Source organism: Trichomycterus rosablanca, chromosome 10 (genome assembly GCF_030014385.1).
Source record: "Trichomycterus rosablanca isolate fTriRos1 chromosome 10, fTriRos1.hap1, whole genome shotgun sequence".
Classification (NCBI taxonomy): domain Eukaryota; kingdom Metazoa; phylum Chordata; class Actinopteri; order Siluriformes; family Trichomycteridae; genus Trichomycterus; species Trichomycterus rosablanca.
Genome location: NC_085997.1, coordinates 32766732 through 32791800, shown reverse-complemented (window position 1 = coordinate 32791800; position 25069 = coordinate 32766732). Strand labels below are relative to the sequence as shown.

The 25069-nt window shown below is 41.4% G+C and overlaps 1 protein-coding gene, 2 long non-coding RNA genes and 16 other non-coding genes across 21 annotated transcripts; 3 read left to right on the top strand and 16 right to left on the bottom strand.

Moving 5' to 3' along the window:
- Nucleotides 1–5: 5 nt before the first annotated feature.
- On the bottom strand, nt 6–5562 carry LOC134321439 (interferon-induced protein with tetratricopeptide repeats 5-like). Its single transcript, XM_063003191.1, has 2 exons — nt 5296–5562; nt 6–1930 (listed from the first exon to the last, which is right to left on the bottom strand). Exons 1-2 carry the CDS (start codon nt 5298–5300, stop codon nt 496–498), a joined length of 1440 nt encoding a protein of 479 aa, XP_062859261.1. The 5' UTR covers nt 5301–5562; the 3' UTR covers nt 6–495.
- A 392-nt stretch (nt 5563–5954) lies between these two features.
- trnal-aag (transfer RNA leucine (anticodon AAG)) lies at nt 5955–6036 on the top strand. The gene has a single exon. It is a non-coding gene; the product is annotated as a tRNA-Leu (tRNA).
- Nucleotides 6037–13921: 7885 nt separating this feature from the next.
- trnal-uag (transfer RNA leucine (anticodon UAG)) lies at nt 13922–14003 on the bottom strand. Its single transcript has one exon. It is a non-coding gene; the product is annotated as a tRNA-Leu (tRNA).
- A 563-nt stretch (nt 14004–14566) lies between these two features.
- Nucleotides 14567–14648, bottom strand: trnal-aag (transfer RNA leucine (anticodon AAG)). Its single transcript has one exon. It is a non-coding gene; the product is annotated as a tRNA-Leu (tRNA).
- A 485-nt stretch (nt 14649–15133) lies between these two features.
- Nucleotides 15134–20831, top strand: LOC134321437 (uncharacterized). Of its 3 annotated transcripts, none has more exons than XR_010013855.1 (3): nt 15134–15284; nt 16316–19271; nt 20302–20831. It is a non-coding gene; the product is annotated as an uncharacterized LOC134321437 (long non-coding RNA). The 3 variants fall into 3 exon arrangements; XR_010013854.1 differs by having other exon boundaries at nt 15134–17267; nt 18298–19271; XR_010013853.1 differs by having other exon boundaries at nt 15134–19271.
- On the bottom strand, nt 15742–15823 carry trnal-aag (transfer RNA leucine (anticodon AAG)). The gene has a single exon. It is a non-coding gene; the product is annotated as a tRNA-Leu (tRNA).
- trnal-uag (transfer RNA leucine (anticodon UAG)) lies at nt 15968–16049 on the bottom strand. Its single transcript has one exon. It is a non-coding gene; the product is annotated as a tRNA-Leu (tRNA).
- Nucleotides 17724–17805, bottom strand: trnal-aag (transfer RNA leucine (anticodon AAG)). The gene has a single exon. It is a non-coding gene; the product is annotated as a tRNA-Leu (tRNA).
- On the bottom strand, nt 17950–18031 carry trnal-uag (transfer RNA leucine (anticodon UAG)). The gene has a single exon. It is a non-coding gene; the product is annotated as a tRNA-Leu (tRNA).
- On the bottom strand, nt 18554–18635 carry trnal-aag (transfer RNA leucine (anticodon AAG)). The gene has a single exon. It is a non-coding gene; the product is annotated as a tRNA-Leu (tRNA).
- On the bottom strand, nt 19728–19809 carry trnal-aag (transfer RNA leucine (anticodon AAG)). The gene has a single exon. It is a non-coding gene; the product is annotated as a tRNA-Leu (tRNA).
- trnal-uag (transfer RNA leucine (anticodon UAG)) lies at nt 19954–20035 on the bottom strand. Its single transcript has one exon. It is a non-coding gene; the product is annotated as a tRNA-Leu (tRNA).
- trnal-aag (transfer RNA leucine (anticodon AAG)) lies at nt 20558–20639 on the bottom strand. Its single transcript has one exon. It is a non-coding gene; the product is annotated as a tRNA-Leu (tRNA).
- Nucleotides 20832–21119: 288 nt separating the features above from the next.
- Nucleotides 21120–22412, top strand: LOC134321981 (uncharacterized). Its single transcript, XR_010013946.1, has 2 exons — nt 21120–21275; nt 22307–22412. It is a non-coding gene; the product is annotated as an uncharacterized LOC134321981 (long non-coding RNA).
- On the bottom strand, nt 21733–21814 carry trnal-aag (transfer RNA leucine (anticodon AAG)). Its single transcript has one exon. It is a non-coding gene; the product is annotated as a tRNA-Leu (tRNA).
- trnal-uag (transfer RNA leucine (anticodon UAG)) lies at nt 21959–22040 on the bottom strand. Its single transcript has one exon. It is a non-coding gene; the product is annotated as a tRNA-Leu (tRNA).
- A 150-nt stretch (nt 22413–22562) lies between the features above and the next one.
- Nucleotides 22563–22644, bottom strand: trnal-aag (transfer RNA leucine (anticodon AAG)). Its single transcript has one exon. It is a non-coding gene; the product is annotated as a tRNA-Leu (tRNA).
- Nucleotides 22645–23735: 1091 nt separating this feature from the next.
- trnal-uag (transfer RNA leucine (anticodon UAG)) lies at nt 23736–23817 on the bottom strand. The gene has a single exon. It is a non-coding gene; the product is annotated as a tRNA-Leu (tRNA).
- A 180-nt stretch (nt 23818–23997) lies between these two features.
- trnal-aag (transfer RNA leucine (anticodon AAG)) lies at nt 23998–24079 on the bottom strand. The gene has a single exon. It is a non-coding gene; the product is annotated as a tRNA-Leu (tRNA).
- Between the last annotated feature and the right edge of the window lie 990 nt (nt 24080–25069).

Genomic DNA, 25069 nt, shown 5'->3' with positions numbered 1-25069 from the left:
ACCTTTGTTATCATTAAAACAAATATACTGTATATGTATGTGTGTGTGTGGGGGGGGGGGGGTTTGCAACTGACTGTAATATTTATTATAATAAATCAGCCTTCAGAATCAGTAAAAATGACATTGTGCCTAAATTATATTTTTTATTCAGTAGAATAGAGACTTTATAAACTGTATAAGTAAATACAAATATTAATATATAGTTTCTTGTAATAAGCAGATATCTACATTTAGTGTGGTGACACAGTGTATGTCCATATTGTTACCGGAGAGCCAATACCATGTACGTTCCAAGGTACCAGTTTGATTAATGATGATAGTCTGTTTAGGTTAGTGGGGTTTATCAGTAGTAAAGTGTTGGTGTGTAGGTTTCTGTGTATGAGAGTGTTGGGGTGTGTTGACTGGTCTGTAATGCTAGGTGCATACAAAGTTTGTTATTGGTGCAGTTTTGTAGTGTTGGTGCATATGTAAGGTAGGATTATAAGTAGTATGTGATCACTCTATAGCAAGCTGAAGTTCACAAAGATTACTGAGGTACTCATCATTGTGTACGTATCCTAGAGCTTTCTCATAGTACTCCTGAGCACGTTGTCTATCCCCCTGTTCCTTATGAACTAATCCCAGTATTCCAAAGGCATCTCCATCCTGTGGGTTTATGCGAATCCTTCTCTCAGCAATCTTTGTCAGGTGTTTAGCACTTTCCTTCCCTTCATATGTTTTTGAATTCAGCTTCAGACATTTAGTGTAGTGTTCAATGGCCAGAGGCTCACATTTCATACTGTACTGCTGAAACGCTGCATAAAATTGATGAAACATCTGAAGGTTTTCATTTCTTTTTTCTGCTGTCTGACGTGCTAGCTTAAACATCTCCTCTGCCTTTGACCAATCCTGGTTCTCCCCATATTGGAGGGCCAACTCATTCATGGCCAGAATAAAGCTGGGCCTCAGTTCGGTGGCCCTCTGTAAATGATAAATGCACTGTTTACGAGCCTGCTTAATTGCAGCATTCTTGCTATGGTGACTACTTGCACGCTGCAGACTAATTTTAGTTTTCTTGTAGCAAAGGGCTAGTTGATGGTGTATAAAGGCAGAATTTGGCACTTTCTCTAGGGCTCTTCTCAGAAGGGTAGTTGATCTGTCCACGGAGCCCTTATACCGAAAATACTTTGCAACATATCGAATCACGTGTGGATGGTCTGGAGTCCTCTCTAATGCTGTCTCCACTAAGCTCTCTGCCTCACTGTATTCTTTGTAAATGGTTAATCTTAAAGCAAGCAATACTTTAACAACATTATCATCCGGGTTTGTTTCTATGGCACGTCTCAGTTGCCTAATTGTTGGTGATTCAGTTGAACTGACAGACTCAGTTTCTGTTCGGTACAGAACAATGGCAAGCCCCGAGTTCCATTGACCTTCTTCTGGTTCTAGCTCCAAGGCCTTTCTGAAGCACTCTTTGGCTCTGTCATAGTATTTGCGAGAGAATTTAAGGAAGGTCCATCCTTTCTCTCCATGCAGAGTAGCATCCATAACAGAGGAAGAGCCTGGTGGATATTTTTCTTTAATCTCTCCCAGTTTATTCAGGTAACTTTCACTCTCAACATAATTATCCATATGATAGTGTAACCATGCAAGGTTTCCATATGAAACAAGGAGCAGCTGGTCACATTTATTTCCATGCAGCTCTCTAACAACCTCCACAGATCTCTGAAAGTTACTAAGTGCTTCATCGTTGGAGGCTAGAAGAAACTTTACAAATCCCAGTTGGCTGTATGAACGTGCAACTCCTGCTTGTCCACCAAGATCCAACTCAGTTTGAACTTCTAGTCTATTCAGAACATCAGTCAGCTCTATATCTTCTTTTCTCACATCCCAGGTGAAGTGACACTCCAGCTGAGTTAGCTTGGTCCTCAAAACTGTACATTGTTGGGAACTGAAAGAAGCAATTACAGAAATTGTTAAAACACATACATACCTGGACAGAATTGCATTTAGAGTAAAAACAAAGCACAAATAAATAAATTGTAACATTTTCAATAAAATCTGCTGAGAGATCTAACAGAAACAGCAGAAACAGGCTGCAGTCACATGATATGTATCTTTTGTGCTGATTGTGCCATTGTTTCCTATAGAGTTGGAGCGGTGGCGCAGACCTTGTTGCTGCACTACCTTGAGTTGTGCACCATGTACATTAGCTACTTTGACACGGTTTTGCCTGTTGGCTGAAGATTTTCTATTTTTTTTATTTTAGCGCATCCAATTTTTCAATTTGCATCGTGCTTCCTCTCTGACTATGCCGAACCCTGCCCTGACCGAGGAGATCGAATCTAACCCATATCCCCTCCGAAACATGGGCAGCAGCCGGATGCATTTTTGCCACCCACGCATTGATGAGTGTTGTGCCACCTAGCGTTGCATGCGGAGAGACACACCCTAAGGGCACTCTTCCTCATCTCTGTGCAGGCACTTCTAATCAGCCGGCAGAGGTCGTAATCGCATTCTGACAAAGAGAGACCCACATCCGGTTCTTTGTCCCGCCCCCCTTGCTCATACAGCCACTCAGCCTCGAACTGGTAAGGCAGAGCTGGATTCGATACAATGTACTCAGACTCCAGCTCTGGTCTTTTTACCGCTGCGCCACCTGAGCAACCTGGCTGAAGATTTAATGTGCACTTTAATGTGCATTCTCTTTTCTTTCTTTTACCCATCTTCTCATTTCACCAAATGATGACTACTGCCAGAGCATTCATGTTTTAAACTACAATATATTTTATACTAAACTGCATGTGAATGAATATTGTGTACTGTTTTCAAGCTTGCCACTTCAGTCATAAACACTGCAGTAAACAGCAATATGTACTGTATGTACCCAGCCTCACAGTAAACTAAGTGCAAACAGTGACAACACAATCAGCCATTTTCAGCAGAATCAACACTACTAATCAATGAAATAATATTTAATTGTTGGAATTACTTTGCTTTTGCTTTTATTTGTTCATAATTATCTTTGCATACAAGCCAATTGCAGTAAAGCTGTTTCCAGCTTCAAACATCAGTTCACTATAGCAACAGGCAGTGACCAGCACAGGTCTCAGTAGTGCATTTTCCTTAATCCTTGTTTATTTTCTGACCAATGCTTTATTGTTAGGACCATTAAATAAATTTAGTGTTATGGCCCAATTTTTGTAATGCATATGTAAACATATTTTGCTGGTGTAACACAGTCTGTTTCATTAAAGAAATGTAGCTTAACACTGGGAACTGTGACACCAGTTAATTGGGGAATTGGGATCTTGGAAAAAAAAAAACACTAGTTACTGATGTGTCTTATGCGGTGGTTGCCTCAAACTGAGGCACCAGATGTTACACCATAGCTCAAAAGATAGTGTGTAGTGAAAAGTAGTAAACCTAACCAGGAAATACATTTTAAAAAACTAAAGGAACCTGAGTTGATGCAGAAAAATAAAATTGACCACTGGTCTCAGGCAATCAGCATAAAGCTTGAGGAAACAAAGGGACAGACTGGAATAGAAAAAAAACAAACAAAAAAAAACAGTTGGGTGTAAATAAACCAGCTAATGTGGCTAACAGATAGCAGATAGCTAGAGAAAGCTGGATAAGTTGCCACAGTGAACATAGCAAACTTAAGAAAAAACAGTGGAGAAACAACTGGAGAAATCAAAAGTTAAAACTGTTTACCAGCTGACTCCTGGGAAAAGGGTCTTGATTAGAAGAACAGTAGACCTAGAGCTGCTTTGTTTGGAAGTTGTTGACATTCAACTTTAAGGTGCATTACCACCACCTACTGGACTGAAGTGTGGGCAATGATGTCAAGACTAGCCATAATCTTCTAGTCTGTTCCTAAACCTAATTCACCAAGCTTTACTACTACTACTACACACTGCTAATACTACTGCACATATAAAATCCAAGGTCTCTAAAACTGTAATCTGACCAACTGCATAATATGGAGCAGAGAGTTTGCCAATATAAACAAAACAAACAAAAAGAAAAACAATGACCAAATCTTGAGCATCATGAAAATGCAGATGCTTTGATAGTCATTTGGGCTGAAAAAACCCAATGTACATTGACACCTGAGGAGGAAGGAACAGTAGTGCTGACACAATAGCCAGAACAGCACTAACACTCGGCCTAAAAGGCAAGAGGCCATGTGAATCAGAATGATAGCTGGATCAGAAAAAGAAAGACATGCTTGCAGCCAAATTCATCAAAGAGAAAAATTGTGGCCAAAATGCAGAAAAGTCACCAAGTGGGACAACATAGGCTGTACATCTTTTTGACTTAATTTTAATAATAATTTTATTAGATTTTCTATATTTCTGCATAAATAAAACATCAGATTTTCACACAAGTCCTAAAAGTAGATAAAGAGAACCCAGTTAAACAAATGAGACTACTAAAAAATATTATACTTGGTCATTTATTTATTGAGGAAAGTGATCCAATATTACATATTTGTGAGTGGAAAAAGTATGTGAACCTTTGCTTTCAGTATCTGGTGTGACCCCCCTTTGCAGCAATAACTGCAACTAAACGTTTCCAGTAACTGTTGATCAGTCCTGCACACCGGCTTGGAGGAATTTCCTCCATACAGAACAGCTTCCAGCCTGATGAGCATCAACAACTCTTTTTCTGAGGTCCTCAGAAATCTCCTTTGTGCATGCCATGATACACTTCCACAAACATGTGTTGTGAAAAGTAGACTTTGATGGATCCCTGTTCTTTAAATAAAACAGGGTGCCCACTCACACCTGATTGTCATCCCATTGATTGAAAACACCTGACTCTAATTTCACCTTCAAATTAACTGCTAATCCTAGAGGTTCACATACTTTTGCCACTCACGAATATGTAATATTGGATCATTTTCCTCAATAAATAAATGACCAAGTATAATATTTTTGTCTCATTTGTTTAACTGGGTTCTCTTTATTTACTTTTAGGACTTGTGTGAAAATTTCACCACTTGTGTGAAAATCTTTCTATTTATGCAGAAATATAGAAAATACTAAAGGGTTCACAAACTTTCAAGCACCACTGTACACAGTCATACACAGTACAACTGGCAGTGAAATGATTTAGTGACTGCTCGGCCACATTAGCTACAAAATAGAAGCAATTGAAAGTGAACCAAGTGTGCGAACGTTTAATTACTAAACACGATTTTTGAACTATGAAACTGGAAAGCAGAGTTTACTGAAAACCTATTTACACCAGTCACAGTTTGTTAACCAGATAATGTAGATAATGATTATTTTAGATGATGGCACTTACCTCATTGTTCAGTAAACTGCAGTGTAAAAACAGATGTGACTGTAAGGCAAATTCTACAGATTTCTCCGCCCTAGTATTAAGGAAATGAAAATGAAAGCATCCACTGTTCAGATTTAGCTAAATCCTTTCTTTAAAAAATATACGAAATGAGTCTCGACAGAAGGTACGTGGTCTCAAATATTATCGAGCAACACACAATTTATGTCCGAGTATTTAATTCCTTGAAAAAATACAGGAGAGTTTCGTTTTCTCAACCAGTGATTATTCGGTGGCGTCACAACTCACTCTGCCCAGTCACTCCTCAAGTTCCCTTCCACCAACCAGCTCAGGCAACGTTCAGGGCATTGATTTATTCATCCTGATATGATAACAATGCAAGGCATTACACACCCTAATCACAACTCTAGGCAAGTGAAAACCACACACACACACACACACACACACACACACTCACACACACATTCACTCATTCTCTTACAGCCACCGGTCCAACTTACACAGTCCAGGTGTAAAGAATTGTAGTACCCGGAGGAAACCTACGCAGAAAAGGGAACAAAGCAAATGATTTAAATGTTCATTGCCGAGTCATGTACCATATCACGCACTCACTATAAAGCAAAAGTTTGCTCACTGGTTGTTTTGATTGTCAGTTCACATGGGGTAGCGTGGCCGAGCGGTCTAAGGCGCTGGATTAAGGCTCCAGTCTCTTCGGGGGCGTGGGTTCGAATCCCACCGCTGCCAACTAAAAGTTTTCGACTGGTGCATGATGTTAACCCACCGCGTTTTTTTATTTGTTTATTAGGATTTTAACGTCATGTTTTACACTATGGTTACATTCATGACAGGAACAGTAGTTACTCACTACACAAGACTTATCAGTTCACAAGTTTTAACATCAAACACAGTCATGGACAATTTAGTGTCTCCAATTCACCTCACTTGCACATCTTTGGACTGTGGAAAGAAAACCGGAGCACCTGGAGGGAACCGGAGTAAATTTATAACCTTTCTAAAATTTTCTTTAAAGACGAAGGTGAACATTGCATGTGCGGTTCATTTTGGCACAAAGCATTTTTGCCAAACTTATAGAGCATTATATTTTAAAAACTGTGGACATATTGTTTTCAGCTGACAAATTATGTCAATAGTTCATGTTTAATTATTTTTTGGGGACAGGTTGTGAATGATTTAAGATTCACTTAAATGTTTATTAAAACGTAAAACGATGAACGCCATTCTATAAAGTTGCCTCTTGGTTGTGGGTTCACAGGCACGTGCACAGATATTTTTGGGGGCAGGTGCTCAAGCCAAAAAAAGGGCACCCATCGCCAAAATTATTAATAAAATTCAAAAAAAAAAAAAAAACAGTTTTTATTTTGTTAACACAATCAATACACATCTAATCAAATTATCAGATTGCATAAATAAATAAATAAAAAACAGGCAAAAACAAGTCCATATTGTGCGCGCTTTTTAATAACCAAACAACTGATACTGGTACATCTCCCTCATTTGCTTTACTGGTAGATGGCCTAATCCAGGATAAAAGAGAGCTGCTACCCTGAGCTGCTTGCTAGTTCCTTTTCTTTCTGCTTTTGTAACCTTTCTTTTCTTGGCATTATGCTGCAAAATTTGTAAATGAGATAAATCAATGTTGTGCATAATAATCAAGAGTGACTTAAAGGGGATAACACAGTATACATCATTTTACTGTTTTCTGACAGAGTTTAAGCATTACACTAATAATATACCATTACTAGTATCAGTTTACCTCACCAGACTGTCATGTAGCTCAACTTAAGACCTACCTTTGATTTCAAATCAGAAACCCACTTTGGGTAGTTAATGTTAACAATGGGCCTATTATTATGCCAATAAAATCAAATAGACAGCTAAATAACATTTTCCTATTTATTCATCATTTTTTGTATGCTGTTTTATATCATAGAGCATTATATTTAGCCTTCTACATATATTAGTTTGTAATGTTAATTACCTAGCAAAATTATTCCTCATTTGTAAACCTCAACTGTTGAAGTATAAATGCTTGTATGGCGTCACATCAATGTCAAAACTATCGCGCGCAACTTTTAACATTTCGCGTGTGTAAATATCCCTCTCGCGAGCGCAAAAAGAGGAATTGCGTGCACACTGATCATAAAATCGCTCTCAAACTGTCTTTTTCACTCTCGAATGTTGTTTTTCTGCTCGATTTCATTGTTGTGCGCGCGCGCGAAAGCAAATTGCGCTCGGCTGCTCTTTCTGCGCGAGAGAAGATTTTGCGCTCGCGTTTTCAAAGGGGCGGTTTTGACAGTTTGGGGGCGGAGTCAGGGCCGTCTCTATCAGCGAATGCTATTGGCTCTATGCATGCAAGCTCTGTGACGTGTTTCCGTTTAGCCTTAGTCGGACAGTCTAGCTTCTGTTTTGTGAGAACCCCCAGCAAAGTTCTAAACACATGTCGTATAGCGGTGAATATGTAGAGTTTGCGTTTTCAAACACAAGATCGAGGTGGATCGGAACATTCTCAGGGTTCATGTTGAACGCTGCATTCGACGGGTAACAGAGCATAAGTTGTTCGACACGGTGATCGCTATGTCCATTTCTGTTTACTGTGTTTTACCTGCATGTGAACTATCGGATTGGACCACTTGACAAGGCATGAAGCTAAACACTCGCCTTTATCTGCAATTTTCTTTTTTTAATAACGTGTACATTTAAATATTGTAAATATATATTATAGTTTATACTCTATTTCTGTGTTAAACAAAAGCATAAAAACCAACAAAAGCCTCTTTATTATGTAAACATCTTTTATATCTACACTCTTTGATTATTTTATCAGTTCTACAATTACAGACTGTAGTTCATCTGTTTCTCTCTATACTGTGTTAGCCTCCTTTCTGTTCTTAATAATCAGGACCCCCACAGAGCAGGTATTATTTAGGTGGTGGATGATTCTCAGCACTGCCGTGACACTGCCATGGTGGTGGTGTGTTAGTGTGTGTTGTGCTGGTATGAGTGGATCAGATACAGCAGCGCTGCTGGAGTTTTTTAATATCATGTCCACTTACTGTCCACTTTATTAGACACTTCTACCTAGTTGGTCCACCTTCGCTCATCTATTGCTGCTGTTTGAGTTGGTCATCTTCTAGACCTTCATCAGTGGTCACAGGACGCTGCCCACCGGGCGCTGTATTTATCGTCTTATTTACTCATACCAGCACAACACACACTAACACACCACCACCATGTCAGTGTCACTGCAGTGCTGAGAATGATCCACCACCTAAATAATACCTGCTCTGTGGGGGTCCTGATTATTAAGAACAGGGTGAAAGGGGGGCTAACAATGCATGCAAAGAAACAGATTACAGTCAGTAATTGTAGAACTACAAAGTGCTTCTATAAGGTAAGTGGAGCTGATAAAATGGACAGTGAGTGTAGAAACAAGGAGGTGGTTTTAATGTTATGGCTGATCAGTGATAGATGGATGGATGGATCGATATCAGAAGAAACAATAAATGAGCTGGTGTTTCAATACTTGTCCATATTGAGTGTGTAAAACAGTTTATCTCCACCTTTGCCGTTTCTCACGTTTTGTGAATCTGGCAGTTGTTTAGCATTCATTTCATGATGAATAGACCACTTGAATGGTGTTAAAGACTTGAAATAAAATCTTTTTACATTTAACTTTAAATGAAAGTCAGTTTTTTCTCTTTTGTAACATGATACAAGGTTTTGAATTGAACAGCATATTGCTGCCAGCTTGACACTGATAAATTCTGTAATGATTATGTCTTGATAACCTGCCGTAAGAAACATAAAAAAAAAAAAAAAAATCAAGTTTATCCTCACATTTACTACAAAAATGTTTTTTTTGGAGAAAGACATGTTAATACTGTAACATCAAATTAATTAAATGACATGAAAATTTAAAGGTCTGACATAACATTTGATAATAAATAAAAGATAACTCATTAATATATTGGCAAACAAAACTTTTTACACTTAATGAAAAGATTGAGGGTAAATTGGTAATATATTCAGTCAGATATGTTAAGTTTGTTTTATTAGGAATTTAAAGTCATGTTTTACACTTTGGTTACATTCATGACAGAAACGGTAGTTACTCATTACACAAGATTCATCAGTTCAATTCATCAATATCAATTAATTAATATAAATTATATTAATATAATAAATAATTAATATCAAACAGTCATGGACAATTTAGTGTCTCCAATTCACCTCACTTACACACTTCTGGACTGTGGGAGGAAACACGGAGGAGCACCCGGAGGAAACCCACATGGATACAGGGAGAACATGCAAACTCCACACAGAAAGAACCCAGACCACTCCACCTGGGAATTAAACACACACACATACATTATATATACATATACCTGACACTGTGCAAGGAGAAGATGCATCAAAATTAAATTGTAATGGTATGCTTCAAAGCTAACTAAAACATAAATCTCAATACTGGTCTGTCAAGCTAGATGTAGTGTTTGTCTAGTCTAGCAAAACAACCACTAACCAGTTTACAACTAGCCTACCTGCATGGTTATAAGGAAATGCTTGCAAACGTACTTACCTTCGTATTTGTCAATGTAGCTGGTGTTGTACATTTAAAATCGTTCACCGTCAGACGAGGTTAATCTTGAAGAGAACAAGTGTAAAAGAGAGAGCCACGATATCTGCTTGTTGACAACCGGCGTCTGAATACCGGAAGTTGATCTGTCCCGTACACGAGAACCCGGAAGTAAGGCGTGCATAGAGCCGGCCCTGACTCCGCCCCCAAACTGTCAAAACCGCCCCTTTGAAAACGCGAGCGCAAAATCTTCTCTCGCGCAGAAAGAGCAGCCGAGCGCAATTTGCTTTCGCGCGCGCGCACAACAATGAAATCGAGCAGAAAAACAACATTCGAGAGTGAAAAAGACAGTTTGAGAGCGATTTTATGATCAGTGTGCACGCAATTCCTCTTTTTGCGCTCGCGAGAGGGATATTTACACACGCGAAATGTTAAAAGTTGCGCGCGATAGTTTTGACATTGATGTGACGCCATATGCTTGCATGAAAATAACTCCTTGACTTAAGGTGACTTTTCCTACACAGCGTTTTTGCCAGGATGCTGTAATTATAAAATATTGTATGTTTGTATCTATTTTCAACACTTTACTGTGAGAGCTACTGGACATTTTCCTGCAAAATGTTTGTGCTCATGCTTTTTTTTCTTCAGACTTTCACATCAAAATAAGTAAGATTTTAAATGAAATAAAACTAGTGAACTTGTCTAATTTGTAAAACAGTAAAACTGTCTTTAAATTCTCTGTCTGTCTGTCTGCTGCAGTTTGTCCCCCTCCCCCTTCATTTAACATGACAAACGTCAGTAAACAGCTGGACAAGGCTTTGAAATCACGTATTTCATGACTCATGAGTACAAAACGTGTAGGCTATGCGTTATGCATGGATGCTCTTCGTATGAAACACTGTCATTACCTGTCTGTCTGATGCTGCAGGTCAGAGGAGAAGTGTGTAGCAGGGGTTTGGCCTGGCGCTCAGCACTGCATGAGTGCTAACCGGAGGAGGAGGAGGAGGAGGAGGAGGAGGAGGAGGGAGGGGCAAGGCGGGAATCAGATCGGGGCAGAATTCTCACAAGAACTCAAATAAATGCTCGTCAGATATCTAAACACTTTTGGGGGGAATTGATGACAGAGAGGGTAATTTTTATTTTTAAATATTAAGGAATGTAGGAAAAAAATTGGGCTCCAGCAGAAAGGGCACTTTTATCATCCAGTGATGAGATGCTTGTGCTTGAGCAGATGCTTGAGCACCACTAAGGGTTTATCTGTGCATGTGCCTGTGGGTTCATGTGACTTGAAATGTGGTTGTTTGTCCTTTGTCTTGAAAGCTTCCTCTCGAAGATCTGTGCACAGTGATCAGAATCAGATCAGAATCAGAATCACTTTATTTCGCCAGGTATGTTACACATACGAGGAATTTGCTTTGGTGATACACTCAATGATACACACAACAGTCCACATAGTAGTACAAACAATACACATAATAGTACAGACAATTACACATGTATGACATGTAACATAGAACATATTTAACAGACCTGTCTTGATTATACGCTGGAGTTTGGCTCGTTCATGTGATGTTGAGGAACCAAACCAGGTGGTGATGGACGATGTAAGGATGGACTCTATTATTGCTGTGTAGAACTGGATCAGCAGACTCTGTGGCAGGTTGAATTTCTTCAGCTGTCTCAGGAAGAACATTCTCTGCTGAGCCCTCTTGGCGATGGAGAGTGTGTTCTTTTCCCACTTTAGGTCCCTGGATAAGGTGGTGCCCAGGAACTTAAGTGACTCCACCACTAAGGCCATAGAGCCATTAATTGTGAGGGGGTGTAAGGAGGGTGCGTTGCGCCTGAAATCCACCACCATCTCTAAAGTCTTTTGTGTGTTGATCAGCAGGTGGTTGTCGCTGCATCAGGAGACCAACTGCTCGACTTCCTTTCTGTAGGCAGACTCGTCACCATCGGTTATGAGGCCCACCACAGTGGTGTCATCAGCAAACTTAAGGATCTTTACAGCTGGTTCCTTAGAAACACAGTCATTGGTATAAAGACTGAAGAGAAGGGGTGAAAGCACACAGCCTTGTGGTACACCAGTACTTAGGTTCCGCTGGTCTGAAGTGTGTTTTCCTAGCCGTACCTGCTGTGTCCTATTTGTCAGAAAGTCCATGATCCACCGGCAGATGGCATCCGGCACTGACAGCTGGGACAGTTTGACCTGCAGCAGCTCTGGCACTATGGTGTTAAAAGCCGAGCTGAAGTCCACAAACAGAACTCGAACGTAGGCTGTAGAACGTAGCAGCAATGAATGTGACTTCAAATCCTGCCTTATCTTTAACTTGTATTTAAAAACCAGCCTGAAAAAGAAAGGCGTGTTGTTGACTTCTGCAAAACTCAGAACACCATCTTATTCCAAAACAACATTTATTTACTAGGTTTAATAAAAACAAGTCAGAAATCTTCATAATCAATCATAAACCAGGGGTGCACAACTTCTTTTTACCAAGGGCCGATTTCACATAAACACCTAAACCAGAGGGCCACACATTTCATTTTTACAGATCTGTCCACATGAATTTGTAATACAGTTAGGGCTGGGTGATATTGAAAAAAAAAAATTCGATTATTTTCAAATGTATTATTGATTCTCGATTGCGATTGCAATTTTTTTTTTTTTTTTTTGTATAATGAAATTGAAAAATTTAAATTTAAAAGACTGCAGAAATGCAAAAATAGTAACAGCACCACCTAATTATCCTTTCAAGGAACTCAAACTTTATAACAATAACAATATAACAATAATTAACAATAATTTGAACAAAATAGAAATCTTAATTAGCTATATCCTTTATATAAAAAACTCACAAACTCACTTTAAATAATGGGCAGCATAAGAAAAGTGCAAAACCACAAACAGTTCTTTACATGTTTTTTAAAAGGAACACGAGCCAGTTTACTGTTTCCACCATATAAGTGAGTCTGTATCAGTATCTACTCTGGGGGACATCGAATAAGCACTCAGCTCAGCTATGATTTTGCCCTCTTGTGATTGGGGGGTGGATGGAGGGGGCACATTCCACGTCTAACCATATGGACTACAATTCCCATGAGCCCCTGGAGTGTCACGTGACTATCACATGTCCCCGGTCAGCCAATCCTGATCGCGCTCACCGTCTCCGGAGTTTTGATTCAGTTCAGTTGTGTTCGGTTCCATGAATCTTATTTAAACTCTTCTGTTCGTGTGTATCGTTGTGAAGTTTTGCCGATTGTGTTTGTGTCCTTATTTCTGAATCTAACCGTTACAGTGTATGATCCTTGCTGTCTTCCGTTTGCTGCCTGTCTGTTTATCCTCTGGTTTTGGATTTTGTACACTGTTTTTGCCCATTTGATATTAAACTGTCCCTGATTTATATTCCGCGAGCGTCTCCTCAGTTTCTGCCTCATGACATGTTGGTATTTTAATTAAAATATAAAGTATGTAAACAATCGCGATCGTCACATTTCTAACATCATGTGAAAACGTTCATTCGAATTAACCGAATTAATCGTGAAAATCGCCCAGCACTAAATACAGTTACATAAAATCAGGTAGTTAGAAGAAATGTGTTGGTCAGTGGGAGATACTGCAGCAGCTTTCTGACACCAACCAATTAATGTGGTCGCAAGCACACCAGACATGAGAAAATACCTGTATGTCCATTCAGGGTTAAATTTCATATGCTCGAGATCCACTTTTCTTTTTTTACTCGTACTTGGTTTGGACAAACACATGGTACCGCTGAGGTAACTTGTATTTACATCATTTACTTTTCAGTCGCAAGTTCATGGAATTACCCGGTGAATTTAAACCATCGTGCTGTATGCTTCATTTAAGAGTCCGTGGTGCATCGGTGTGTTTGAGCTTGTTTAAAAGCTCATTGGCTTTAGAACGTATTTCAATTTCTACCTGCATTTTCCAATTGAATTCAAATAGGTTGCGCACTGAAAAGCTCCAAGTGCAGCTAAACCAAAAGCTACACCAAACTGGTAAACATCATGAGTTGGCAGCTGTGGGATTCGAACCCACGCCTCCGAAGAGACTGGAGTCTAAATCCAGCGCCTTAGACCGCTCGGCCACGCTACCCTGGCGACGGTGATGCTCGTTGATCGCTGCTTTCTGATCTGATGCCGTATTTAAGTTCGCTGCTTTCTGATCTGATGCCGTATTTAAGTTCGCTGCGACATCATGGGCATCAACTTCCATGAACAAACTCGTGCTGAAAGTTTTCTAATAACATCAAAGTCTTCCTATTAGGAGGTGGCTGTACCACTACGCATGAATCCAACTTACATTGGCACTGCATGTATGTACAGAGCACAGGCCAAAGTCTGCAAATGTTTGTTTTTCCCCACACTGTATCTTTTTCTGACTTGTTTTAATTTTCTTTCCAGGGTGTGTACTTACCTTTCCTGCCCAAGCTGTTTTCCAAAGTCCTCCGCAACTCTTATCAGGATTCACTATTCGAAACCTAGTAAATAAATGTTGTTTTGGAATAAGATGGTGTTCTGAGTTTTGCAGAAGTCAACAACACGCTTTTCTTCTTCAGACTGGTTTTTAAATGAAAGTTAAAGAGAATGCTGGATTTTGAAGTGTTTACTGTGCACCTCGAGCATACACACCAAACCTCCTGGTGTAAATCCTTAAGTTGGCAGCGGTGGGATTCGAACCCACGCCCCCGAAGAGACTGGAGCCTTAATCCAGCGCCTTAGACCGCTCGGCCACGCTACCCCAGAAAGCTTTGAAAGTAGTACGGGACTCGGCAGATGATTGTCGCTCCCTTGCCTGATGCCGCTAATATTGAAATGTTAATGGTAGGGGGTGGCTCTGCTGCCAGGTATAAATTCCGCCAATTAATGCCATTATGCTTGTAAGTTTGAATTAGACAGGGTTCATAAAATCAAACAAACTAAATTATTAGCATATACGTATATGTGTGTGTTTATTGCTATATCTTTGCGTTTTTCTCGTACAGAACAAGTTACACTTCCAAGGCCAATCTTAACAACCACATTTCCTCATGAACATAGCCAATTTTCCCAAGAGGAGAGGAAGATCTCAAGATACAGGACAAAACCCCCACACGTTTTATTTGAAGTCTTATGAACTCAACACCAGAAGGTGGCGGTATTTCCTAAGGCAACTTCATAAACACTTTGGAAACGTCGGACTGCCAAGATCTTTAATCACATTCATTGCTGCGACGTTCGACAGCCAATCACTGTGCACAGATCTTCAGCGCCGTCCAGAATTTCCAGCATTTAACCAGCCACAGCAAAGAATTGTTGGAGTAGCGACTAATCTTAACCCATCAGATACACGACCGTTCTTTTGTTACAGTAAGCTTGCAAGCAGAGCAACGAGACGGTCAGTATTTAGGGGCTTTCTTTCTTACAACATTTCTTCTGCTAAACCATCGTGCTGTATGCTTCATTTAAGAGTCCGTGGTGCATCGGTGTGTTTGAGCTTGTTTAAAAGCTCATTGGCTTTAGAACGTATGCTGTTTTCACAGTGTCTGCGTTCCATTTTAGATAAAAACACAGTTATTGGGTGAGTACAGGTGTGTTTTTTTATTTTGCTTCTTATTATATCATAGTTGCATGTAATCGGAGCGATGCTAGAGATAACAGCAACGATACAAAGGTACACCAAGGTAAGGTTTGTGTGCACAGTGCGGTCGAACTGTATCATGTTACATAAAAAAAAAAGTTAAGAAAGGTTGTGGATGGAAAAGGGCCAATTGCGTGTTCCCCACTTGGGATTGTGATTGAGTACACGTTGCATTGGGTGCGTAAACATGGAGCCGGCGTTGAAAAGCTTGAGTTGGCAGCGGTGGGATTCGAACCCACGCCCCCGAAGAGACTGGAGCCTTAATCCAGCGCCTTAGACCGCTCGGCCACGCTACCACTGGTGTGGGTGTCGATCAAAACGAGCAACTACGCATGCAATTTCTACCTGCATTTTCCAATTGAATTCAAATAGGTTGCGCACTGAAAAGCTCCAAGTGCAGCTAAACCAAAAGCTACACCAAACTGGTAAACATCATGAGTTGGCAGCGGTGGGATTCGAACCCACGCCTCCGAAGAGACTGGAGCCTAAATCCAGCGCTTTAGACCGCTCGGCCACGCTACCCTGGCGAGGGTGGTGCTCGTTGATCGCTGCTTTCTGATCTGATGCCGTATTTAAGTTCGCTGCGGCATCAACTTCCATGAACAAACTCGTGCTGAAAGTTTTCTAATAACATCAAAGTCTTCCTATTAGGAGGTGGCTGTACCACTACGCATGAATCCAACTTACATTGGCACTGCATGTATGTACAGAGCACAAGCCAAAGTCTGCAAATGTTTGTTTTTCCCCACACTGTATCTTTTTCTGACTTGTTTTAATTTTCTTTCCAGGGTGTGTTCCTTACCTTTCCTGCCCAAGCTGTTTTCCAATGTCCTCCGCAACTCTTATCAGGATTCACTATTCGAAACCTAGTAAATAAATGTTGTTTTGGAATAAGATGGTGTTCTGAGTTTTGCAGAAGTCAACAACACGCTTTTCTTCTTCAGACTGGTTTTTAAATGAAAGTTAAAGAGAATGCTGGATTTTGAAGTGTTTACTGTGCACCTCGAGCATACACACCAAACCCCCTGGTGTAAATCCTTAAGTTGGCAGCGGTGGGATTCGAACCCACGCCCCTGAAGAGACTGGAGCCTTAATCCAGCGCCTTAGACCGCTCGGCCACGGGACTCGGGACTCGGCAGATGATTGTCGCTCCCTTGCCTGATGCCGCTAATATTGAAATGTTAATGGTAGGGGGTGGCTCTGCTGCCAGGTATAAATTCCGCCAATTAATGCCATTATGCTTGTAAGTTTGAATTAGACAGGGTTCATAAAATCAAACAAACAAAATTATTAGCATATACGTATATGTGTGTGTTTATTGCTATATCTTTGCGTTTTTCTCGTACAAAACAAGTTACACTTCCAAGGCCAATCTTAACAACCACATTTCCTCATGAACATAGCCAATTTTCCCAAGAGGAGAGGAAGATCTCAAGATACAGGACAAAACCCCCACACGTTTTATTTGAAGTCTTATGAACTCAACACCAGAAGGTGGCGGTATTTCCTAAGGCAACTTCATAAACACTTTGGAAACGTCGGACTGCCAAGATCTCCAATCACATTCATTGCTGCGACGTTCGACAGCCAATCACTGTGCACAGATCTTCAGCGCCGTCCAGAATTTCCAGCATTTAACCAGCCACAGCAAAGAATTGTTGGAGTAGCGACTAATCTTGACCCATCAGATACACGACCGTTCTTTTGTTACAGTAAGCTTGCAAGCAGAGCAACGAGACGGTCAGTATTTAGGGGCTTTCTTTCTTACAACATTTCTTCTGCTAAACCATCGTGCTGTATGCTTCATTTAAGAGTCCGTGGTGCATCGGTGTGTTTGAGCTTGTTTAAAAGCTCATTGGCTTTAGAACGTATGCTGTTTTCACAGTGTCTGCGTTCCATTTTAGATAAAAACACAGTTATTGGGTGAGTACAGGTGTGTTTTTTTATTTTGCTTCTTATTATATCATAGTTGCATGTAATCGGAGCGATGCTAGAGATAACAGCAACGATACAAAGGTACACCAAGGTAAGGTTTGTGTGCACAGTGCGGTCGAACTGTATCATGTTACATAAAAAAAAAGTTAAGAAAGGTTGTGGATGGAAAAGGGCCAATTGCGTGTGCCCCACTTGGGATTGTGATTGAGTACACGTTGCATTGGGTGCGTAAACATGGAGCCGGCGTTGAAAAGCTTGAGTTGGCAGCGGTGGGATTCGAACCCACGCCCCCGAAGAGACTGGAGCCTTAATCCAGCGCCTTAGACCGCTCGGCCACGCTACCACTGGTGTGGGTGTCGATCAAAACGAGCAACTACGCATGCAATTTCTACCTGCATTTTCCAATTGAATTCAAATAGGTTGCGCACTGAAAAGCTCCAAGTGCAGCTAAACCAAAAGCTACACCAAACTGGTAAACATCATGAGTTGGCAGCGGTGGGATTCGAACCCACGCCTCCGAAGAGACTGGAGCCTAAATCCAGCGCCTTAGACCGCTCGGCCACGCTACCCTGGCGAGGGTGGTGCTCGTTGATCGCTGCTTTCTGATCTGATGCCGTATTTAAGTTCGCTGCGGCATCAACTTCCATGAACAAACTCGTGCTGAAAGTTTTCTAATAACATCAAAGTCTTCCTATTAGGAGGTGGCTGTACCACTACGCATGAATCCAACTTACATTGGCACTGCATGTATGTACAGAGCACAAGCCAAAGTCTGCAAATGTTTGTTTTTCCCCACACTGTATCTTTTTCTGACTTGTTTTAATTTTCTTTCCAGGGTGTGTTCCTTACCTTTCCTGCCCAAGCTGTTTTCCAATGTCCTCCGCAACTCTTATCAGGATTCACTATTCGAAACCTAGTAAATAAATGTTGTTTTGGAATAAGATGGTGTTCTGAGTTTTGCAGAAGTCAACAACACGCTTTTCTTCTTCAGACTGGTTTTTAAATGAAAGTTAAAGAGAATGCTGGATTTTGAAGTGTTTACTGTGCACCTCGAGCATACACACCAAACCCCCTGGTGTAAATCCTTAAGTTGGCAGCGGTGGGATTCGAACCCACGCCCCTGAAGAGACTGGAGCCTTAATCCAGCGCCTTAGACCGCTCGGCCACGCTACCCCAGAAAGCTTTGAAAGTAGTACGGGACTCGGCAGATGATTGTCGCTCCCTTGCCTGATGCCGCTAATATTGAAATGTTAATGGTAGGGGGTGGCTCTGCTGCCAGGTATAAATTCCGCCAATTAATGCCATTATGCTTGTAAGTTTGAATTAGACAGGGTTCATAAAATCAAACAAACAAAATTATTAGCATATACGTATATGTGTGTGTTTATTGCTATATCTTTGCGTTTTTCTCGTACAAAACAAGTTACACTTCCAAGGCCAATCTTAACAACCACATTTCCTCATGAACATAGCCAATTTTCCCAAGAGGAGAGGAAGATCTCAAGATACAGGACAAAACCCCCACACGTTTTATTTGAAGTCTTATGAACTCAACACCAGAAGGTGGCGGTATTTCCTAAGGCAACTTCATAAACACTTTGGAAACGTCGGACTGCCAAGATCTCCAATCACATTCATTGCTGCGACGTTCGACAGCCAATCACTGTGCACAGATCTTCAGCGCCGTCCAGAATTTCCAGCATTTAACCAGCCACAGCAAAGAATTGTTGGAGTAGCGACTAATCTTGACCCGTCAGATACACGACCGTTCTTTTGTTACAGTAAGCTTGCAAGCAGAGCAACGAGACGGTCAGTATTTAGGGGCTTTCTTTCTTACAACATTTCTTCTGCTAAACCATCGTGCTGTATGCTTCATTTAAGAGTCCGTGGTGCATCGGTGTGTTTGAGCTTGTTTAAAAGCTCATTGGCTTTAGAACGTATGCTGTTTTCACAGTGTCTGCGTTCCATTTTAGATAAAAACACAGTTATTGGGTGAGTACAGGTGTGTTTTTTTATTTTGCTTCTTATTATATCATAGTTGCATGTAATCGGAGCGATGCTAGAGATAACAGCAACGATACAAAGGTACACCAAGGTAAGGTTTGTGTGCACAGTGCGGTCGAACTGTATCATGTTACATAAAAAAAAAGTTAAGAAAGGTTGTGGATGGAAAAGGGCCAATTGCGTGTTCCCCACTTGGGATTGTGATTGAGTACACGTTGCATTGGGTGCGTAAACATGGAGCCGGCGTTGAAAAGCTTGAGTTGGCAGCGGTGGGATTCGAACCCACGCCCCCGAAGAGACTGGAGCCTTAATCCAGCGCCTTAGACCGCTCGGCCACGCTACCACTGGTGTGGGTGTCGATCAAAACGAGCAACTACGCATGCAATTTCTACCTGCATTTTCCAATTGAATTCAAATAGGTTGCGCACTGAAAAGCTCCAAGTGCAGCTAAACCAAAAGCTACACCAAACTGGTAAACATCATGAGTTGGCAGCGGTGGGATTCGAACCCACGCCTCCGAAGAGACTGGAGCCTAAATCCAGCGCTTTAGACCGCTCGGCCACGCTCCCCTGGCGAGGGTGGTGCTCGTTGATCGCTGCTTTCTGATCTGATGCCGTATTTAAGTTCGCTGCGGCATCAACTTCCATGAACAAACTCGTGCTGAAAGTTTTCTAATAACATCAAAGTCTTCCTATTAGGAGGTGGCTGTACCACTACGCATGAATCCAACTTACATTGGCACTGCATGTATGTACAGAGCACAAGCCAAAGTCTGCAAATGTTTGTTTTTCCCCACACTGTATCTTTTTCTGACTTGTTTTAATTTTCTTTCCAGGGTGTGTTCCTTACCTTTCCTGCCCAAGCTGTTTTCCAATGTCCTCCGCAACTCTTATCAGGATTCACTATTCGAAACCTAGTAAATAAATGTTGTTTTGGAATAAGATGGTGTTCTGAGTTTTGCAGAAGTCAACAACACGCTTTTCTTCTTCAGACTGGTTTTTAAATGAAAGTTAAAGAGAATGCTGGATTTTGAAGTGTTTACTGTGCACCTCGAGCATACACACCAAACCCCCTGGTGTAAATCCTTAAGTTGGCAGCGGTGGGATTCGAACCCACGCCCCTGAAGAGACTGGAGCCTTAATCCAGCGCCTTAGACCGCTCGGCCACGCTACCCCAGAAAGCTTTGAAAGTAGTACGGGACTCGGCAGATGATTGTCGCTCCCTTGCCTGATGCCGCTAATATTGAAATGTTAATGGTAGGGGGTGGCTCTGCTGCCAGGTATAAATTCCGCCAATTAATGCCATTATGCTTGTAAGTTTGAATTAGACAGGGTTCATAAAATCAAACAAACAAAATTATTAGCATATACGTATATGTGTGTGTTTATTGCTATATCTTTGCGTTTTTCTCGTACAAAACAAGTTACACTTCCAAGGCCAATCTTAACAACCACATTTCCTCATGAACATAGCCAATTTTCCCAAGAGGAGAGGAAGATCTCAAGATACAGGACAAAACCCCCACACGTTTTATTTGAAGTCTTATGAACTCAACACCAGAAGGTGGCGGTATTTCCTAAGGCAACTTCATAAACACTTTGGAAATGTCGGACTGCCAAGATCTCCAATCACTTTCATTGCTGCGACGTTCGACAGCCAATCACTGTGCACAGATCTTCAGCGCCGTCCAGAATTTCCAGCATTTAACCAGCCACAGCAAAGAATTGTTGGAGTAGCGACTAATCTTGACCCGTCAGATACACGACCGTTCTTTTGTTACAGTAAGCTTGCAAGCAGAGCAACGAGACGGTCAGTATTTAGGGGCTTTCTTTCTTACAACATTTCTTCTGCTAAACCATCGTGCTGTATGCTTCATTTAAGAGTCCGTGGTGCATCGGTGTGTTTGAGCTTGTTTAAAAGCTCATTGGCTTTAGAACGTATGCTGTTTTCACAGTGTCTGCGTTCCATTTTAGATAAAAACACAGTTATTGGGTGAGTACAGGTGTGTTTTTTTATTTTGCTTCTTATTATATCATAGTTGCATGTAATCGGAGCGATGCTAGAGATAACAGCAACGATACAAAGGTACACCAAGGTAAGGTTTGTGTGCACAGTGCGGTCGAACTGTATCATGTTACATAAAAAAAAAAGTTAAGAAAGGTTGTGGATGGAAAAGGGCCAATTGCGTGTGCCCCACTTGGGATTGTGATTGAGTACACGTTGCATTGGGTGCGTAAACATGGAGCCGGCGTTGAAAAGCTTGAGTTGGCAGCGGTGGGATTCGAACCCACGCCCCCGAAGAGACTGGAGCCTTAATCCAGCGCCTTAGACCGCTCGGCCACGCTACCACTGGTGTGGGTGTCGATCAAAACGAGCAACTACGCATGCAATTTCTACCTGCATTTTCCAATTGAATTCAAATAGGTTGCGCACTGAAAAGCTCCAAGTGCAGCTAAACCAAAAGCTACACCAAACTGGTAAACATCATGAGTTGGCAGCGGTGGGATTCGAACCCACGCCTCCGAAGAGACTGGAGCCTAAATCCAGCGCCTTAGACCGCTCGGCCACGCTACCCTGGCGAGGGTGGTGCTCGTTGATCGCTGCTTTCTGATCTGATGCCGTATTTAAGTTCGCTGCGGCATCAACTTCCATGAACAAACTCGTGCTGAAAGTTTTCTAATAACATCAAAGTCTTCCTATTAGGAGGTGGCTGTACCACTACGCATGAATCCAACTTACATTGGCACTGCATGTATGTACAGAGCACAAGCCAAAGTCTGCAAATGTTTGTTTTTCCCCACACTGTATCTTTTTCTGACTTGTTTTAATTTTCTTTCCAGGGTGTGTTCCTTACCTTTCCTGCCCAAGCTGTTTTCCAATGTCCTCCGCAACTCTTATCAGGATTCACTATTCGAAACCTAGTAAATAAATGTTGTTTTGGAATAAGATGGTGTTCTGAGTTTTGCAGAAGTCAACAACACGCTTTTCTTCTTCAGACTGGTTTTTAAATGAAAGTTAAAGAGAATGCTGGATTTTGAAGTGTTTACTGTGCACCTCAAGCATACACACCAAACCCCCTGGTGTAAATCCTTCAGTTGGCAGCGGTGGGATTCGAACCCACGCCCCCGAAGAGACTGGAGCCTTAATCCAGCGCCTTAGACCGCTCGGCCACGCTACCCCAGAAAGCTTTGAAAGTAGTACGGGACTCGGCAGATGATTGTCGCTCCCTTGCCTGATGCCGCTAATATCGAAATGATAATTAGTAGGATGTGGCTGTGCTGCCAGGTATAAATTCCGCCAATTAATGCCATTATGCTTGTAAGTTTGAATTAGACAGGGTTCATAAAATCAAACAAACAAAATTATTAGCATATACGTATATGTGTGTGTTTATTGCTATATCTTTGCGTTTTTCTCGTACAAAACAAGTTACACTTCCAAGGCCAATCTTAACAACCACATTTCCTCATGAACATAGCCAATTTTCCCAAGAGGAGAGGAAGATCTCAAGATACAGGACAAAACCCCCACACGTTTTATTTGAAGTCTTATGAACTCAACACCAGAAGGTGGCGGTATTTCCTAAGGCAACTTCATAAACACTTTGGAAATGTCGGACTGCCAAGATCTCCAATCACATTCATTGCTGCGACGTTCGACAGCCAATCACTGTGCACAGATCTTCAGCGCCGTCCAGAATTTCCAGCATTTAACCAGCCACAGCAAAGAATTGTTGGAGTAGCGACTAATCTTGACCCATCAGATACACGACCGTTCTTTTGTTACAGTAAGCTTGCAAGCAGAGCAACGAGACGGTCAGTATTTAGGGGCTTTCTTTCTTACAACATTTCTTCTGCTAAACCATCGTGCTGTATGCTTCATTTAAGAGTCCGTGGTGCATCGGTGTGTTTGAGCTTGTTTAAAAGCTCATTGGCTTTAGAACGTATGCTGTTTTCACAGTGTCTGCGTTCCATTTTAGATAAAAACACAGTTATTGGGTGAGTACAGGTGTGTTTTTATTTTGCTTCTTATTATATCATAGTTGCATGTAATCGGAGCGATGCTAGAGATAACAGCAACGATACAAAGGTACACCAAGGTAAGGTTTGTGTGCACAGTGCGGTCGAACTGTATCATGTTACATAAAAAAAAAGTTAAGAAAGGTTGTGGATGGAAAAGGGCCAATTGCGTGTTCCCCACTTGGGATTGTGATTGAGTACACGTTGCATTGGGTGCGTAAACATGGAGCCGGCGTTGAAAAGCGTGAGTTGGCAGCAGTGGGATTCGAACCCACGCCTCCGAAGAGACTGGAGCCTAAATCCAGCGCCTTAGACCGCTCGGCCATGCTACCCTGGCGAAGATGGTGCTCGCTTTGGAATAAGATGGTGTTCTGAGTTTTGCAGAAGTCAACAACACGCTTTTCTTCTTCAGACTGGTTTTTAAATGAAAGTTAAAGAGAATGCTGGATTTTGAAGTGTTTACTGTGCACCTCGAGCATACACACCAAACCCCCTGGTGTAAATCCTTCAGTTGGCAGCGGTTGGATTCGAACCCAAGCCCCCGAAGAGACTGGAGCCTTAATCCAGCGCCTTAGACCGCTCGGCCACGCTACCCCAGAAAGCTTTGAAAGTAGTACGGGACTCGGCAGATGATTGTCGCTCCCTTGCCTGATGCCGCTAATATCGAAATGATAATTAGTAGGATGTGGCTGTGCTGCCAGGTATAAATTCCGCCAATTAATGCCATTATGCTTGTAAGTTTGAATTAGACAGGGTTCATAAAATCAAACAAACTAAATTATTAGCATATACGTATATGTGTGTGTTTATTGCTATATCTTTGCGTTTTTCTCGTACAAAACAAGTTACACTTCCAAGGCCAATCTTAACAACCACATTTCCTCATGAACATAGCCAATTTTCCCAAGAGGAGAGGAAGATCTCAAGATACAGGACAAAACCCCCACACGTTTTATTTGAAGTCTTATGAACTCAACACCAGAAGGTGGCGGTATTTCCTAAGGCAACTTCATAAACACTTTGGAAATGTCGGACTGCCAAGATCTCCAATCACATTCATTGCTGCGACGTTCGACAGCCAATCACTGTGCACAGATCTTCAGCGCCGTCCAGAATTTCCAGCATTTAACCAGCCACAGCAAAGAATTGTTGGAGTAGCGACTAATCTTGACCCATCAGATACACGACCGTTCTTTTGTTACAGTAAGCTTGCAAGCAGAGCAACGAGACGGTCAGTATTTAGGGGCTTTCTTTCTTACAACATTTCTTCTGCTAAACCATCGTGCTGTATGCTTCATTTAAGAGTCCGTGGTGCATCGGTGTGTTTGAGCTTGTTTAAAAGCTCATTGGCTTTAGAACGTATGCTGTTTTCACAGTGTCTGTGTTCCATTTTAGATAAAAACACAGTTATTGGGTGAGTACAGGTGTGTTTTTTTATTTTGCTTCTTATTATATCATAGTTGCATGTAATCGGAGCGATGCTAGAGATAACAGCAACGATACAAAGGTACACCAAGGTAAGGTTTGTGTGCACAGTGCGGTCGAACTGTATCATGTTACATAAAAAAAAAGTTAAGAAAGGTT